Here is a 16,438-nt window from a genome sequence, read left to right as displayed (position 1 = left end):
CGGCGGCGGTTCGGGCAGAGGGCGGGAGGGGGCGGGCCGGGGGCCCGAGCCGGGGGCCCAGGGGCCGGAGCCACGTCGGGCCGGGGGGAGGGGGCGCCCAGCTGGGGCGCGGCGCGGGGACCGGGCCGCGCGCCCCTCGGCGGGCCCCACTTCTCGTCTCCTCCCCTGCTCCACTCTCGGACTCTGGGTGGGTCTGGGTCCCTCGATGACTTTCCGAGTCAGCTCCTCCGGGTCCCTGTGGGCCTCACTGGCCCTGGCTCTGCGGGTCTCCGTGTACCTGGGTCTGTGTGTCTTTCTGTCTCTCTGCGACTCTTTGCACGTCTCTGGGTCTCTGCCCCTGTCTCTGTCCGTGATCACCTCCCTATCCTCAGCCTGTGCCTCTGTGTCTGGGGTCTGCCTCTGTCCCTGTGTGCCTCTGCGTTCCCTTCTCTGCCTTCCTTGATCTCTTTCTGTCTTCATCTCTGAGTCTTTGCCTCTCTCTCCCTGCGTGTCTCTCCGCCTACATGTGTCTCTGTGCAGTCTCTGGAATTCACTCTGGCTCTCGCTCTGTCTCTTTATCTCTCTTCCTTTGGGGGCCCTCAGAGCCCCACTCAGCCCTTGGGGCAGCCCAGGGCCCCAGTTTGTTTTGCTTTCGCACCCAGGCCAGTGGGGAGGGGTGAGGAATGGAGGCAGATGTTGGGGGGTGGGGCTGGGAAATCCCTTCCATGTTCCTTTCCTCCCCTCCCCCAAGGCCCTAGGCTCTGCCTTGGGGGCTCTGACCTGCCCTGCTCTGCTGGGGGCTCCAGGCAACTACCCTTCAACTCCTGGGGCCTCAGTTTCCCTTACTATGAAATGGAGCCACCTTTTTCCCTGCTGTGGGCTCTTGCTCCCTGTATCATAGGGGCCAGCTGACCTGTCCTTTGGGCCAAGGTGGAGGTGGTTGCTCCTTCCTTTCTTTTCCTGGGTAGGGCAAGAGGGGGCCATGGAAAAGGGGCTGCCTTCAGCTCCCTCCTCCCCCCAACCTTTGCGCTGATGTATGGTAGATCCAGGGCCCAGCCTTTCCCTTGCAAACTTCTGGGGTGTTGCTTCTGGCCTCAGTTCTACTCCGAACCTCTGATTGCACAGCCCCTCACTGCTCTTGGGGATTAGAGTTATTATCCCCGTCATACGGGTGAGAAAATTGAGGTTCAGAGAGGGATGACGACTTGCCCAAAGTCACAGAGTGCGCTGGGGCACTCTGTCCTTGTGGCCCCTTGTCGATGAAATTTGACTTGAGCCTTGAAGGGCAGGGATTTTCGGAAGGGCTGCTGTGGTCCTGAGCCAGACACGAGGAGACTCTTGTTCAGGAGAAAGCTCTGGGATGGCCGGAGCTGAAGTGGCCCCTCTGGGGCCCAGAAGGGTGGCTGGTGCCCAGGGTCTCCCAGCTGGTCCCCTACGTGCGCTGGGTGGCTGTGAGCGTGAGCCTCTGTGAGGTTAGAGGAGAAGGATGGTGGGGGCAGGTGAGTCTGCCAGTGAGTCGGGGTGTGGAGTGGAGACCTGAGATAGATGGTAGGGAGGCTTGGCTCCTCCTGGCTGGCCCCGGGTCGGCAGAAGCCGAGGGCTCCCTGCTCAGGAGAGTGATGCCCCATTCTGAGTGGGCAGCACTGGTGTAGTTTGGGGCAAGGAGCTTGGTCACAACAGGAGATAGGTGATCACTAGAGAACAGATAGGTCCCAGATTCCCGAGTGGTTGGGAGGGTCAGGAGCAAGCATGGACTTTGGACTGTCTTGTATCCAGATCCCTGTCCTGCCCACAGCTTGCCGGTGGGATATTCACTCTATGTCAGTTTAACAGTCCTGAGCTCCTTCTGTGTGAGGGGCCCCTTCTACGCATTGGGGACATCATGGTGACCAAGAGGGACAAATGCCTCTTCACTCGGGGTGCTGGTATACTCGTGGGGGAGACAGTGAAAAGCCAAAGCAAAAGAATGAAATGTGCAGCAGTTTGGATGATGGCCAGTGCCGGGGATACAATAAAGTATGGCGAGGGTAGGGAGTGTGGGGAAAGGGAGGCTGCTAGAGCAGGGTGGTTTAGGGAGGGCTTTGAGGAGGTGACTCCTGAGCTGAGACCTGAGTGATGGGGAGGAGCCCTCCTTGGGCAATGCTGGGTGAAGCACGTTTTAGGTAAAGGGACAGATCTAGATGCAAAGGTCCTGAGGCAGGAGCCTGCCTAGTAAATTGGAGGAGAGCAGAAGGCCACTGGGCCTGGAGTCAAGTAAGCTGGGGGAGAGAGGGAAGACGAGGACAGAGAGGGGCCAGGTGGTGAGGTGGGAGCTCCGAGAGGGCCCTGAGCAGAGGATGGGACCGGCTAGGCCTGGTCAGCTCTAGTATGGGCATGGCGAGGCTGGTGGGAAAGGGAAGCTCTCCCCGCCCTCCCAGCCAAATGGGCGACTCTGTCCTCAGGTGGGCTCACTGCCCCTAGTGCCCACATGGGAAACTGAGGCTTGGAGAATGTTGTGATCAGCCCGAGTCCAAGCAGGCTTCATTGAGGGCTCAGTCCCTGCCTGGATTGGTTGAAGCAGCAGGGAGGCTGGGGCAACAGGCCTGGGACCAGGGTTTCTTTTGAAATGTGTGTCTTGCAGAGGCACTGGTCTGGGGATGCTGGGCCCACTTGTGGTGTCCCGCACTGGTGTTGAGGATGGGGCGGGAGCCCCTCCAGGCAGGCCTCTGGGGATGAGTAGGAGTTCCGTGGTGGATGTGGGAAGATGGACGAAAGCACGAGCCGGTGGAAGGAAGGAGCGAGAACCTGGCAAGCAGGGGTCTGCCCTGGGACTGGCCCTGCCAGGAGGAGAGGCCCTGGGGGAGCGGGAGGGTCAAGAGCCTCCATCGAGCTGATCCTGGGTGTTGCCCTCCGATCTCCGCGTGGGGCCTGTGGGGAGTGCATGCACTTCATATGGGACCTCAGACAGCATGGCACCTCGCCTCCAGGAGTGGGGTGCAGAGCCCCACTCTGTGGGACGGGTAGGGTCGACTTCTGTGCCTGCGCTCGTCTGGAGGCTGCCCTGGGGTAGGCCTCAGGTGGGCCAGGGACCGCGCGCGCCGCTGCCAATGCCCTCCCGCCCCCCTCCCTGCAGACTGTGGAGCATGGCTTCCCCAACCAGCCCAGCGCCCTGGCCTTCGACCCGGAGCTTCGCATCATGGCCATCGGCACCAGGTCTGGGGCCGTCAAGATGTATCCTTTGCGAACCGAGGCCTTCGGGGCCCGTCGGGACGTCCTGCTCGCAGCACCCCCAACCCCCCACCCCCCACCCCCGCCCCGTGTGCGGGCTCCTTGGGCCCGGCCCAGCCCGGGAGGCCACCATTGGTGCCCCGGTCCTGGTGGAGGTTGGTGCGGCCTCCTGCCCCCGAGACTCTTCCTTACAGAAGTGGTTGTGGGGGAGGGGTCAGCTTGCAGCGGTCACAGCTGTCCCTCGCTGCATTTCAGCCAGCCAGTTACCTAGGCGACCCTGCCACCGTTCCAGCAACTGACCGGGGACGCTGGGCCGGGAGGCCGGCCAGGCGCGGTACCCAGCAAGGGTGGCGAGTGGGCCAGGGTCGGCCGGCGGGCCTTGCCCTGGTGACCAGGCACACATGAGTGTGTGAACGTGAAGACACATGTGCTCGGCCGAGGGGCCGGGGGCCGTGCCAGGCTCAGCATGGTGAGTGCGGCGCGGCCCCCACCTGGACGCTGGTGGCTGCACAATGGGCCGTGTGAGCCGCACAAAGCGGGCATTTTCCTGCCAGCGCGGGGTGGGGGTGGGGTGGGGGCAAGCAGGCAGCTGAATGCCTTCCTGCCTGCCACGGAGAACCCCACCCCTGCTGCTCTCCCTGAAGCCCCTTGGGTGGGGAAACCGAGGTGGAGGGCCCGGTGGAGGCTGCCCACCCTCACCCCTGCTCCCGTGATCCTCTGGCTTCTTAGTACCCTCACTGGGGACGTTGGTTGGCAGAAAAATGAGTCAATGCCTGGAAAGGGGCGGGGTGGGCATGGGGGTCTTTCCACCTCAGGGCTGGGTGGCCAGGCAGGGGTGGGCGTCTGGGCCTGTGGTTTGTGAGTCTGCCTTCTCTAAGGAGTGTGGCTGGGCCGGGGTGCCCCTCCTCTCCCATGGGCTCCCAGGGCACCGTGGGGCAGGGAATGGGATGGGGAGGGGACAGTAGCTGGTCCCCCTGCCCTGAACCTCCCCCCCCCACAGGCCCTGGGGGCGGTCGTACTTCCTGGCCTGCTCCCGCCCCTTGGGGTGCTGTCCTGCCCCACATGTGTCTCGTGTTCCTGCAGCCCCTTGCTCAGTGCCCTGCGCCGTGCGACTCTGGTAGCCACTTTCTCGTGCACGGGCTCCGCATGCTCACAAAGAACCTGATGTACTGGCGAGGAGACAGCCCCGGAGGAGGAGGCCGGGGCCCTCCTCTTTCCCCTCGTTCCTTCCCCCAAACTACCCTAGCCCAGCACCCTGGGTTGGGAAACTGAGGCTGGCCACGGAAGCCACCCCTCCCCCTCAAGGGCAGCCCGTCTCCTTGGCAACCCTGGTTCCCGCCAGCAGCTCCTGCCCTCTCTTTTGTCCCCTCTTCTGTGTTCTCCTGGTTCCTGCAGGGAATCCCAACTCTAGCTCCAAAGCAGCGGCTCCTGGGTCGTTGCCGAGCAACGCTGACCCCTCCCTAGCCCTCCCTCCTGGGGCCCCCTGTCCGACCCCCGGCGAACCTGGAGCTGCTGTGTCCCTGGCACTGACCCCAGGCGCTTGAGGCAGCTCTCCCAACCTTCCCAAACCTCTGTGCATTGTCTGTGAAATGGGCCGGCCGGGGCCTCTCCCCGTGCACTGGGGGGCCACTGGCTGCCGGCCCAAGGGGGAGGTTGGTTTCCTTGCCCGCAGCTGGAGGTTGGCCTGGGGCTGTGGGAAGAGGCAGCCTGGGCTCTCCTCTGCCCCAGGCTTCCGTGCCCAGGCCCGGCCTGGCCTTGCTGCCGGTGTGATCCCATCCTGCGGGGCCCAGCTCTTACGCACACGGACACAGGCTGAGGCTGACGCCCTGGGCCCCTGGCCACGTGCCAGGCCTGGGCCAAGGGTGCTGGGCGTGTTTGTATTCTCACTCGCCCTGCATCAGCCCTACAAGGAGGGAGCGCGACTCACTAGCCCATCTTGCAGATGAGGAAGTAAAGGTCATACGGCAGCACCAGCTTGCAGCAGAGCGAAGTCTGCGCTCTGAGCCTGGGGATATCTTGGGGGGGGTACAGGACAGTGCTTCTGCGAGGAGGGCTGTCCTTCCTTGGACCTCGGAGGGCAAGCCTGGCTGGGGCCCGTGGGAAGCGTTCTTGGAAAGGAGGGTCTCCCGTGCCTGCTTCTGCCCTTGACCTGTCTGCTTAGCTACGGTGCCCCCGGTGTGGAGTTCACTGGCCTGCACCGAGACACAGCCACTGTCACCCAGATGCACTTCCTGCCCGGGCAGGTGAGCCTCTCCCCTCCCCGGCTCCCCCCGGCCCCCACGCCCTGCCCGGCCGGACCAGCCCAGTCTCTGTCTCTGCTCATCCACCAGGGCCGCCTCCTGACCCTGTTGGACGACAGCAGCCTGCACCTCTGGGAGATCGTCCACCACAACGGCTGCGCCCACCTGGAGGAGGCGCTCAGCTTCCAGCCACCGAGTCGGCCGGGCTTCGACGGGGCCAGGTACTGGAGGACTTGTCTGGGGACGAGTGGCTGGGCCCGGGGCGGGGGGAGCCTGATGGAGGTGGTGGGAGCCAGCTTTGCCGAGGCGCTGTGAGCATGGGACCCCTGCCCCGGGGTTCAGGGTGGCAGAGTCCACCGAGCTGCGCCCGGGTCCTGGAGAGATGTGCCATGTGGATTTTGCGGGTGTTAAATAGGGGGTTCTGGCCGAGTCTGAGGTGAGCAGGTGGTGTCCATGCTCTGGCGACGACTAGGGCCTTTCATGGTTGGGGGTGGGGCAGCGGGCCATAAAGTGCATGGATGAAAGGGCAGGTTTGGGGGCAAGGAGGGTCCCACCAGGCTGTGTGAGGTGCCAGCAGGATGCTCCAGGGGGCAACGGAGTGGGCCTGGATCCCCGGTGAGAGTGTAAGGGGCCTCTTGGTCCATGGCGCTGCTGGCCCTTCCCGAAACGGTCAGAGTGGGCAAGCCCTTCACCCTTCAAGGTTCCTGTACTGCCTCAGTGGGAGGCTTGTCCTGTTCCTGCTGGGGGCTGGGTGATACCCCCACACATCCAGCCCTCACCCAGGGGTGGACTCCCCCAGGGGTGGTCTTCCATCCTCTGCAGGCAGGGTCAGTCTGGGGCTGCCAGACTGCGTGGTCAGGGAGCCGTCCGTGGGCTGGTGACTGGGGTTTCTGGGTCGGGCTCAGGAGGGTCGTGTGTGTACCGGAGCCCTTGGTCCTGGCCCAGGCGCTGGCCTGGTTCCTGCCTTCCCCTCCTAGTGAGTGGGAGGGGCTCGGGAGCCTGTCTCCAAGACCTGGGGAGCCTATTTTTATCCCTCTCCTTCCCAACATCCTGATGAATAATTGAGTGAGCTAATTACGATGCCCGCAGCCTCCACCGTCGCCTTCCCGGCACGCCAGCCCACTCGATAATCGGGCCTCTGTGAGCGCGGAGGGGCTGTAACGAGCTACCGGGAGCAGCCCAGCCCCCTCCACACCCCTCCTCAGCAGGTGCACGGGCTTGCGCCCTCACCTGCCTCCCCTCATTCTGTGCAGTGGTCCGCTCGGCCTCGCCCGTGTCACAGTGGTCCTGCTGGTGGCGGCAGGTGACATGGCAGCCCTGGGCACCGAGGGCGGCAGCGTCTTCTTCCTGGATGTTCCCACCTTGACGCTGCTCGAGGGGCAGACTCTTGCCCCGGACGAGGTTCTTCGAAGGTGAGAGGCAGGCGGACCTCCCGGCAGCCAGTCTATGCCTGGGTGGTGGCCCCGCCAGCTCACATGGGCCCCTCCGCAGCGTGCCGGACGACTACCGGTGTGGGAAGGCGCTGGGCCCCGTGGAGTCACTCCAGGGACACCTGCGGGACCCTACCAAGATCCTCATCGGCTATAGCCGGGGCCTGCTGGTCATCTGGAACCAGGCGGCTCAGTGTGCAGACCGTGTCTTCCTGGGCAACCAGGTACGTGGGGGAGGCCGGCTCCCGCCGCCGAGGCCCCGCGCCCGCGGCCCTGTTCACACGCAGCCGCTCTGGCCCGCAGCAGCTGGAGAGCCTGTGCTGGGAACGCAGCGGCAGCAGGCTGGTCAGCTCGCACAGCGACGGCAGCTACGCGGTGTGGGCGGCCGACGCCGGCCACTCCCCGATGACGCAGCCCACGGCAGCCACCACGCCGTACGGTGAGTGCCGGGAGGCCGCCTGAGCACGGGGTGGACCAGTGACCCCAAGCTCAGGCACGTGGGGCCGCCTGGCCTTGGTGGGGGTGTCTGGGAGGACCTGTGCCGAGCGCAATCCTCAAAGGTGAGACCGCTGGGGGGGTGTGGGGGCGGTGGGGCAGTGGGCCTTCCCCTCGGGGAGTCAGGAAGCAGCTGCGAGGTGGGGAGCGATGGAGGCACGATAGGAACGGGAGAAGCTTGGAGAAATGACCTGGGGCCCCTCTGGTCCCGGCGAGCGAGTGAGCCCGACACTGTCCCACTCCTCCAGGCCCCTTCCCCTGCAAAGCCATTAACAAGATTCTGTGGCGAAACTGTGAATCTGGGTAGGTGGGGAGCCGGTTCTCCGATGTGGGTCGGGGGCTGTGTACAGCGGGGAGGGTGGTGGGCTCTGGGGCACAGGGATGGCCTGCATCGCTCTCCCTGGGTTGGGCAGTGCGCACCTGGGGCCCAGGTGGCTCACGTGGCTCCCTCGCCGGCCCTGCAGGGACCACTTCATCATCTTCAGTGGCGGCATGCCCCGTGCCAGCTACGGCGACCGCCATTGTGTGAGTGTGCTCCGGGCCGAGACCCTGGTGACGCTGGACTTCACCTCCCGCATCATCGACTTCTTCACGGTGCACAGCACTCGGCCCGAGGATGGTGTGTGCCCCGCCCTCCCCGCCCCGCGCCCGGCGCCCCCTGCCGCTGGGCTCACCCAGCCCTGGTCCCGCAGAGTTCGACGAGCCCCAGGCCCTGGCCGTGCTGCTCGAGGAGGAGCTGGTGGTGCTCGACCTGCTGACGCCCGGCTGGCCTGCCGTGCCCGCTCCGTACCTGGCCCCGCTGCACTCGTCTGCTATCACCTGCTCCGCACACGTCGCCAACGTCCCCGCCAAGCTGTGGGCCCGCATCGTGAGCGCTGGCGAGCAGCAGAGCCCGCAGCCTGCCTCTGGCGCCTTGGTATGTGCCCTGGGCCGCCCCCCCCCGCACCCCGTGGCAGGGCGGGTGTTTGGGGAGGGAGGGTGTTCTGGGCTCTGCCCAGGCACAGGCCCGGAGGGGGGAATGTGGCAGGCATCCATAGAGAACTCAGAGCAGTTCGTTTGGGCCCTGGGTGCCAAGCCCAGGGAGAGGAGAAGGCATTTGTCCTGACCTTCCACGTCCCGGATCTCTGCTCCCCTCTCCCAGAGCTGGCCCATCACAGGGGGCCGGAACCTGGCCCAGGAGCCATCGCAGCGAGGGCTGCTGCTGACCGGGTAGGTGCACACGTGTGTTCGGGGGCCGAGCACAGGTGTGACGTGTGTGTGCGTGTGTGTGTGGACAGATGGGGCCTGGTACAGCCCCCGCAGGTGCGGGAGAGCCTGTCCGGGGCCTGGTGGCTACTGACCTGCCTGGTGAGTCAGGCCCCGCCCCTGGTGGGACCAGGCCATCCCCTCTCCTGCAGGGTGGATTGGGATGAAGCCTCCCTAGGCCCTGGTTTAATGCCCCGCCCTGCCCTGCCTTTCGGTCTGGAACTGAGCTCCACCCACCCAGCCTGCCCTGGGACCGGAAAATCTGGGCTGGCCCACGCCGATCTGCCCTGGGCAGGTGCTAGAGAGCCCAGCCTGGGCCTGGCGGGCGCTGACGTGCCCAATGACTCAGGCCCCAACTTCCTGCCCTGCCCCTGCCTCCCGCCTGTGCTGGGACCCTCGGGCCTCTGGCTGCAGGGTCCCCTTCCCTGCCGGAGAAGTCCTAATCGTGGCTTTGGAAGTGTCCCAGCCAGCCCCAGAGACCCAGGCACCTTTTCACACCCTGGCTCTGGGCTTGCACCACTGCGCAGAGGCCCCTAACGTGGGCCCTGCAGCTGTGTCCTGAGGCTGCACCCCAGATTTGTCTGCTCCTGCCCCCTGCTTCCTCCCAGCCTCCCCAGGCTTCCTGCTGCTCTGCCTGCATGGCTGCCTCATGGCCCAGCTGCTCCTTCTGCTCTGGGCTAACCCCGGTCGCTTCTCCGGACGCGCCTGTAGTCCTCTCTCCCCTGCGTTATCCGCTCTGCTGCCCGTCACGCTGGTGATTATTTCCACACCTTTCACCCTGTTGGAGAGGCCCAGGCGCGTGGGCTCTGGCATACAGTAGGCGCTCAGTATGTGTTTGCTCTCTGTAGTAGATGCCTCCTGTTTGCTGCGGGCAGTGCGAGTCTGGTCAGTGCTCGGCATCTGCAGTAGGTGCTCCGTGAGTGGTCACCGGATGAGTGGCCGGGGAGATGCTGGGGGCCCCGGGGCGGGCCTGATGTCGCCTTCCTTCCCCACAGCCACGAGGACGGCACCGTGCGGTTCTGGGACGCGTCTGGCGTGGCCCTGCGGCCGCTGTACAAGCTCAGCACGGCTGGCCTCTTCCAGACAGACTGCGAGCACGCCGACAGCCTGGCCCAGGCCGCCGAGGACGACTGGCCCCCCTTTCGCAAGGTGGGCCCCCCCCGCCCAGCCCTGGGGACCTGGTCCCAGCCCTGCGGCGAGTCCTCACTCCATCCTGCCCCCCCCAGGTGGGCTGCTTCGACCCCTACAGTGACGACCCTCGGCTTGGGGTGCAAAAGGTGGCACTGTGCAAGTACACGGCCCAGATGGTGGTGGCTGGCACCGCAGGCCAGGTGAGGCGGAGCTGCCCTCGGGGTTCCGGTCTCCGAGGGCTCCCTGGAGGAAGTGGGTCTGAGCTAGAGTGGGGCTCCAGGTGGGCATGGCTGCGGTGAGTCCAGCCAGGGGGTGGAACCTGCTGGGGGCCTTGAGTCTGGAGGCTGGCCCTTGGGGAACCACGGAGGGTTGGGGCCGGTGGGGCTCGGTCACCGCGGTGCCCCCGGCACTCACGCGGCGCATCTGTGCTCCGTGGGGACTTACTGCTAAACGGGAGACCAGCTAGTGGGGAGGACTTCGCTCTAAAGGCCAGCGGCACCCGCGCGGCATGCACAAGGTGCTCGGTGTGTGCTTATGACTGAGTGGAGACCGGCTTGGGGGGGGGTGGGCTATTTGGCTCCTGGAAGGCAAGGCAGTGGGTCTCGGTCACCGCTGTGTCCCCAGTGCTCAGTGAAGGCCCCGGTACACAGTAGGCATTCAGTAAGTGCTTATTAAGTAGATGAACTAGAGACGATACCGGGAGCACCGTGGAGGGGGCTTTGCAGGCTCCGACGGGGCCAGTGCCATCCTCCTCCATGCTGACCCCTGCCCCGCCCCGGCTCTGGGCTCAGGTGCTGGTGCTGGAGCTGAGTGATGTGCCCTCGGAGCAGGCGGTCAGCGTGGCCAGCGTGGACCTCCTCCAGGACCGAGAGGGCTTCACGTGGAAGGGCCACGAGCGGCTGAGTCCGCGCACGGGGCCGCTGCCGTGGCCTGCTGGCTTCCAGCCCCGAGTGCTGGTTCAGTGCCTGCCACCAGCTGCCGTCACCGCTGTCACGCTCCACGCCGAGTGGAGCCTCGTGGCCTTTGGCACCAGTCACGGCTTTGGCCTGTTCGACTATCAGCGCAGGAGCCCAGTGCTGGCCAGGTGTGTAGGGGGCGGGCCCGGAGCCCGGGGAGGCAGGCGGGCTCTGCACTCCCCACCCCCCCGGGCCTCGGTTTCCCCTTCTAAGATCTGACCTGGTGAAGGTGGGGTGACCTGAAAGCCCTCGGCAGCTGCGCGGTCCTGAGCCCCGGGGCCAGCAGGAGCAGGGGCCGCTCTGGGACTCTGCGGTGGCACAGCTGTCGTCTGCCGGCCACAGGTGCACACTTCACCCCAACGACTCCCTGGCCATGGAGGGGCCGCTGTCCCGGGTGAAGTCCCTCAAGAAGTCTCTGCGCCAGTCTTTCCGGCGCATCCGCAAGAGCCGAGTCTCGGGCAAGAAGCGGGCCGCTACTGCCACCAGCAAGGTGAGCTGGGGCCGGGCCGCCGAGGTGCCGCGGGTCTGCCGCTCCGGGCCCGGCCTAGCAACGGAGCCCGGCCGGCCTCGGCCCCCAAGCCCGGTGTCCGCTCACTGTGGTCGCCCCGGCCAGGATGATCAGGGCGGGCTGGGGAGGGTGCCGGGCGCCAGCCTGGTGGGGGGGCACCGGCAGGGTGCGGGGAAGGCGGCGTCCTGGAGGCCGCTGCCCCTCCAGTTGCAGGAGGCCAACGCACAGCTGGCTGAGCAGGCCTGCCCCCACGACGTGGACATGACCCCGGTGCAGCGCCGCATCGAGCCCCGCTCCGCCGACGACTCCCTCTCCGGCGTCGTCCGCTGCCTCTATTTCGCCGACACGTTCCTTCGAGATGGTGAGACCTGGGGGATGGGCTGCAGAGACGGGCCTCAGTTGGCCATGTAGGCCATGGGGGAGGGGGCGGGACCGCGCCTTCCGGGAGGTGGGGAAGCCTACTGCATGCCCGAGCTGGCCCCCCAAACGGCCCCCCTGGGATTTCCGCCTGTATATGGGGTTGGGGAGTGAGCCAGGCCGGCCTCTGAGGCCCGAACGGGGAGAAGGGAGCCCGAGATCTCGGGGAGGAGGGTGCGGGGGTCGGCCAGCGCCGAGGGCTGCGGTGGCACGTGTCTGGGAGGCTGCCGGGGGGCCTGGGAGCGTCCTCTACAGGGTGACGCGGTTGGCTTTCGGGACTGCTTCACGGATTGATTTCTAACTCGTGTGATGGAGAATTTCAACCATACACAGCACTAGAGAGGAGTCCGGTCACCCCGACGTCCAGCCTGGTGCCTCCAGCCATCTGCGGCTGCCGCACCTGTCCCCACCCCACACTCGTCGTTTAAGTGAGGACTTGAGTGTGTGTCCAACAAGCGTAACCCACAGCCGGGGTCCCCGCCTCGCACCCTGCGGAACCGACGCTGGTCCCGGTCACACTGGGTTCACGGCGCCTTTCTCCACTTGTCTCAAAATTGCCTTCTTTAGTTGATGTCGGGTCAGCATCTAGTCGGGCTGCACTTGGCATCTCACTGAGGCGACTTCCGGTCCCCGAGTCTGAGAGGGTAGCATCCCCCTCCTGGTGTCATTTATATGGTGGGGATCCTCTGTCCAGTGGGTCTTCTCAGCATGTGGACATGGCAGCCCCGCGGCCTTTCCCGTGTTCCGCTGTCCCCGTGAGAAGGCCGACGGGGCGCAGCTTCCCAGCTGCTGGGGGCGCAGCTTCCCAGCTGCTGGGGGCGCAGCTTCCCAGCTGCTGGGTGTCATGGGTCGGGGCGGCGTGTTGAGTCGCTGACTTTTCCCTGGGGTTTGGCTCCCCCTGACGGTTGCTACTGGGCCATCAGTTCATCAAGGGCACGTGGCAGTGACCCCGGGCTCCTGCGGGCTCCCGCGGGCTCCCGCGCATTCAGCTCCCAATTCTGTCCCCGGAGTTTCAGCTCACACGGGGAAAGCTGGCCAGACGGCGGCCCCGGGGGCCTCGGTTCCTTTGTGCCCAGGCCCGAGGGCTCCGCGTGCGGCTGTGGGCCGCGGCCTGCCGGAGCACATCTGCGGGCTGAGGGTGGTTGCGAGGCGGTCGGTAGGCCTCGGGGGCGGGGGGTGCGGCGGGACGGGGTTGGAGAGGCCCGGGTGTAGTCGGGGTGCCTGTTGACGTCTTCGAGGCCGTTCCCCCTGCTGCAGGGGGGCCGTATTGCAGGCCCCGCGTTTTGTGAGCAGTGCACAGGAGGTGCCTCGGGCCCCCCGGGGATGCGTGGGACAGCAGGGGAGCAGTGCTGGGGCCTCGGGAGAGGAGGGCAGGGCCCGCCTCACCGGCCCGCCGTTCCGCAGCGGCCCACCACGGGCCCACCATGTGGGCAGGCACCAACTCGGGCTCCGTGTTCGCCTATGCGCTGGAGGTGCCCCCGCCGGCGGGGGGCGAGAAGCGGCCCGAGCGGGCAGTGGAGGCCGTGCTGGGCAAGGAGGTGCAGCTGATGCACCGCGCGCCCGTGGTGGCCATCGCCGTGCTGGATGGGCGCGGCCGCCCGCTGCCCGAGCCCTACGAGGCCTCCCGGGACCTGGCCCAGGCCCCCGACATGCAGGGCGGCCACGCCGTGCTCATCGCGTCTGAGGAGCAGTTCAAGGTAAGCACCCGCGGAGACCATCCCGGCTCGCGCGCTCATGCCGCCGGACCCTCTAGAGACTGCCCTGCCTGTACCCGCTGTCTGCTGAGACCCCCCGAGACACCCCTAGCTAGCACAGAGCTTCATTGGCCGGCCGCGGCCCCTCAGGACCCTCCTGCCTCCCTGGGTCCCCGCCAGGGCGCTCTGAGCGCTCCTCGGGGCTCTGCTGGTGGGAGGGCGTGATCCGAGTGGGTCCCCCGACACCTACCGCCCAGCGTGGCTGGTTTGGCCGCAGATGGCGGGGCCCTGGGGGGGTTCCGGGAGCGGCGTGAAGCCTGCGTGGAGTGTGAGGAGAGGGCAGCCTGGGGTGGGTGGGCGCCCGGGCACACGCAGCCCTGTGGCCGGGGGTGATGGGCCCTGCTCACCGGCCGCCCGCCCGCCGCCAGGTGTTCACGCTACCCAAGGTGAGCGCCAAGACCAAGTTCAAGCTGACGGCCCACGAGGGCTGCCGCGTGCGCAAGGTGGCACTTGCCACGTTTGCCAGCGTGGCCTGCGAGGACTACGCGGAGACCTGCCTGGCCTGCCTCACCAACCTGGGCGACGTGCACGTGTTCTCGGTGCCCGGCCTGCGGCCCCAGGTGCACTACTCCTGCATCCGGAAGGAGGACATCAGCGGCATCGCTTCCTGCGTCTTCACGCGCCACGGCCAGGGTGAGGGGGCGGTTTCCTGGGCCGGGCGGCCTGAGCGCGGCCGGGAGGGTCGCTGGGGAGTGGCGGCAGAGGGGGGGACCCCGAGGCCGGGGACGGGGGGGCGGGCGGGGAGGCCGCTGAGGGGGCTGTGGTCGGAGTCCCGCCCCTGACTGCGCCCCACTCCGCCCGCCCACCCAGGTTTTTACCTGATTTCTCCGTCGGAGTTTGAACGCTTCTCTCTGAGCGCCCGGAACATCACAGAGCCGCTCTGCTGTCTGGACATCAGCTGGCCCCGAGATACCACCCGCGCCAGGTGCATGGAGGGCCTGGCCCAGGAGGCCTGTCACCACGGCTGGTCTCATCCCCGTGCCCTGACTCTGCACGGAACGAGGGTGGCCCTCCGTGGTGGCACCCGTCTCTGGTCCTGGGGCCCGGGAGAGGGAGGGCAGGGTCTGGCATTCCCGGGCCCCCCATCACGGCCCCGTGTCTGCAGCTACAGGCTCCGAGAATCACCTAAGCTGAGCCAGGCTAATGGGACCCCGGGCGTCGTCCTGGCCTCCCGGAGCCGCGATGGAAGCCCCGATCCTGGCCGCAGCAAGGGAGCCGGTAAGGGGGACTGGGTGGGAAATGAAAGTGGCAGGACCCTCCCCCGCCCTCCAGCTCGGGCATGGGGGCAGGCCTCCGTGGGAGGCAGCAGCCTGGCCGTGGCTGGAAGCCCGGGGTGGAGCAGGCCGGGCAGGAGAGGGCTGGAGGCCGGCGTGTGGTCCCAAGCCTCACTGTGGGCTGGGTTGGGGTCTGGGTCCTCAGGTCCCCAGGGCTGGAAGGTGGAGGGCCGTGGGTGCCCAGGGCCCCAGGCACGGGCCTGATCCCTTCCTCCGTGCAGACACCCCAGAGCCGCCTGAGGCCATGCTCTCGCCCATGTCCGTTGACTCGGCCACCAGTGCGGACACCACGCTGGACACGACGGGGGACGTCACGGTGGAGGACGTGAAGGATTTCCTGGGGTGAGGCAGGTGGGCGGGCGGGTCCGCGGGAGGGGCTCCCCTGGCTCCCCAGCCTCCCTTTCGCACCCTTCGGCCTCCCTTCTGTCAGAGCTGGGCACAGAGGCCCGAGGAAAGGCCGGGCCCCAGGACTTTCTGATCACCGCCCCCCTCCCCCCAGCTCTTCAGAGGAATCTGAGAAGAATCTGAGGAACCTGGCGGAAGACGAGGCTCGAGCCTGCGCCATCCTGATCAAATGAGGTGTGCAGGCTTAGGGCCCGGCTTCACCTGCTGCTTACTGTTCGACAGCCCTGATTTGCATACCAGAGTCTTAGAAAAACATGGCCGGCCTGTCAGCCCCTGGATGTCAGGGGGGGTGCTGGGAATGGGGCCAGAGCAAACCAGTTCGGAGTGGTGGCAGCGGGGCGCTCGGGGGCTGGGTCGGCCAGCCCACTTGGCAGCTGATCCCCCCAGGCTCACGTGGTCGGGTTAGGCCCGGGGAGCCCGGGGCGCGGGTCCTGGATCTGGGGTCCACATCTGGGACGCATAGGTTGCCCCACCTATTGGCTGCCTGGTGCTCCCACCCACACAGCCTGGCCTTGTGCCCCAGCTCCCTCTTCCTCTGCTGTTGGGGTTACCGCTGCCAACCCTCACCTCAGTGGGCCGGATGTGGGCCGTGCTCAGGCTCAGCAAGCCCACCTCCGGCCGTCACTGCAGGACCCTTGCCCCTGAATGGCTGGAGGCAGCGTGGGGGCCCCCTGCACCGAGGCCATCTGCCCCTCTGGGCCTCCCTGGCTTTCGCTGACCCCTCTTCTCTTCTTTTACCAGGAAGGCCAAAACCGTTCGGCTACCGACTGCCCTGCTCAGAGCTGGGATCCAGGACCCCCTGGCCCCTTCGCATAGACCCACACCTGCTAACCTGTGGCCTCCAGCCGGGGCCGGGACGGCGCTGTGGGCCTGGGGCAGATTCGCAGCGGCCCCTCGTCTGGGCCGCTGGTGACCTGGGGGCCAGGTGCCACGGGGAGAAGACAGCTGGGGCTGGCAAGCCCACGCCCCCTCCCACTCAACACGCCGTCCTTCCCCATTCCCTTTGCAAAGAATATTTTTCTAACGCCTGTGCCGGGCTGGACAGGCATTTCTAAAACTATTTTGGTACTTGCTCCTGGGCCAGCACCCACCCCCGCCCCCCAGTCTGTGCACGAGTGCACGTGTGTGTGCGTATGTGACTGGGAGCTCTGCTGCCCCACGACTGGGGTCCAGTCAGGAGTGTGTGCGTGTGCGCGTGTGTGTGTGTGTGCGCGTGTTGGGAGGGCCGGTCAGGATGGGTTTTCCTGTAGATCGTACCTTGGGGGTTTTTTCTTGTCATTTTGTTAAGATTAGCGCTGTTTTAATATTAAAAATACTGATTTTTAATATTGAAAATAAAAGCATTTAATATCTCTTAAAAGGCGACCACGCTGCTTTGTCTCCGGTGGGGAGGGGGC

At 66.4% G+C, this 16,438-nt stretch overlaps 1 protein-coding gene across 1 annotated transcript; it reads left to right on the top strand.

Moving 5' to 3' along the window:
• The first annotated feature begins 2,352 nt into the window (after positions 1-2,352).
• LLGL1 (LLGL scribble cell polarity complex component 1) lies at positions 2,353-16,333 on the top strand. Its single transcript, XM_032431686.1, has 23 exons — positions 2,353-2,364; positions 3,029-3,189; positions 5,348-5,429; positions 5,517-5,647; positions 6,680-6,838; positions 6,918-7,080; positions 7,160-7,295; positions 7,600-7,654; positions 7,816-7,970; positions 8,044-8,267; positions 8,493-8,560; positions 9,592-9,745; positions 9,823-9,927; positions 10,519-10,811; positions 11,026-11,173; positions 11,399-11,552; positions 13,013-13,305; positions 13,731-13,995; positions 14,173-14,287; positions 14,468-14,580; positions 14,858-14,978; positions 15,136-15,215; positions 15,783-16,333. Exons 1-22 carry the CDS (start codon positions 2,353-2,355, stop codon positions 15,212-15,214), a joined length of 3,186 nt encoding a protein of 1,061 aa, XP_032287577.1. The 3' UTR covers position 15,215; positions 15,783-16,333.
• Positions 16,334-16,438: the final 105 nt, after the last annotated feature.

The sequence above is a fragment of the Phoca vitulina genome, unplaced genomic scaffold (assembly GCF_004348235.1).
Source record: "Phoca vitulina isolate PV1807 unplaced genomic scaffold, GSC_HSeal_1.0 scaffold47, whole genome shotgun sequence".
Classification (NCBI taxonomy): domain Eukaryota; kingdom Metazoa; phylum Chordata; class Mammalia; order Carnivora; family Phocidae; genus Phoca; species Phoca vitulina.
This window is presented reverse-complemented; position numbering and strand designations above follow the sequence as displayed.

Bases quoted from the DNA above. Each gene is read 5' to 3' on its own strand.
- LLGL1 (XM_032431686.1), top strand. The intron at 7,081-7,159 runs GTACGTGGGGGA...TCTGGCCCGCAG, and splicing joins GTGTCTTCCTGGGCAACCAG to CAGCTGGAGAGCCTGTGCTG. The intron at 14,979-15,135 runs GTGAGGCAGGTG...CCCTCCCCCCAG, and splicing joins GACGTGAAGGATTTCCTGGG to CTCTTCAGAGGAATCTGAGA.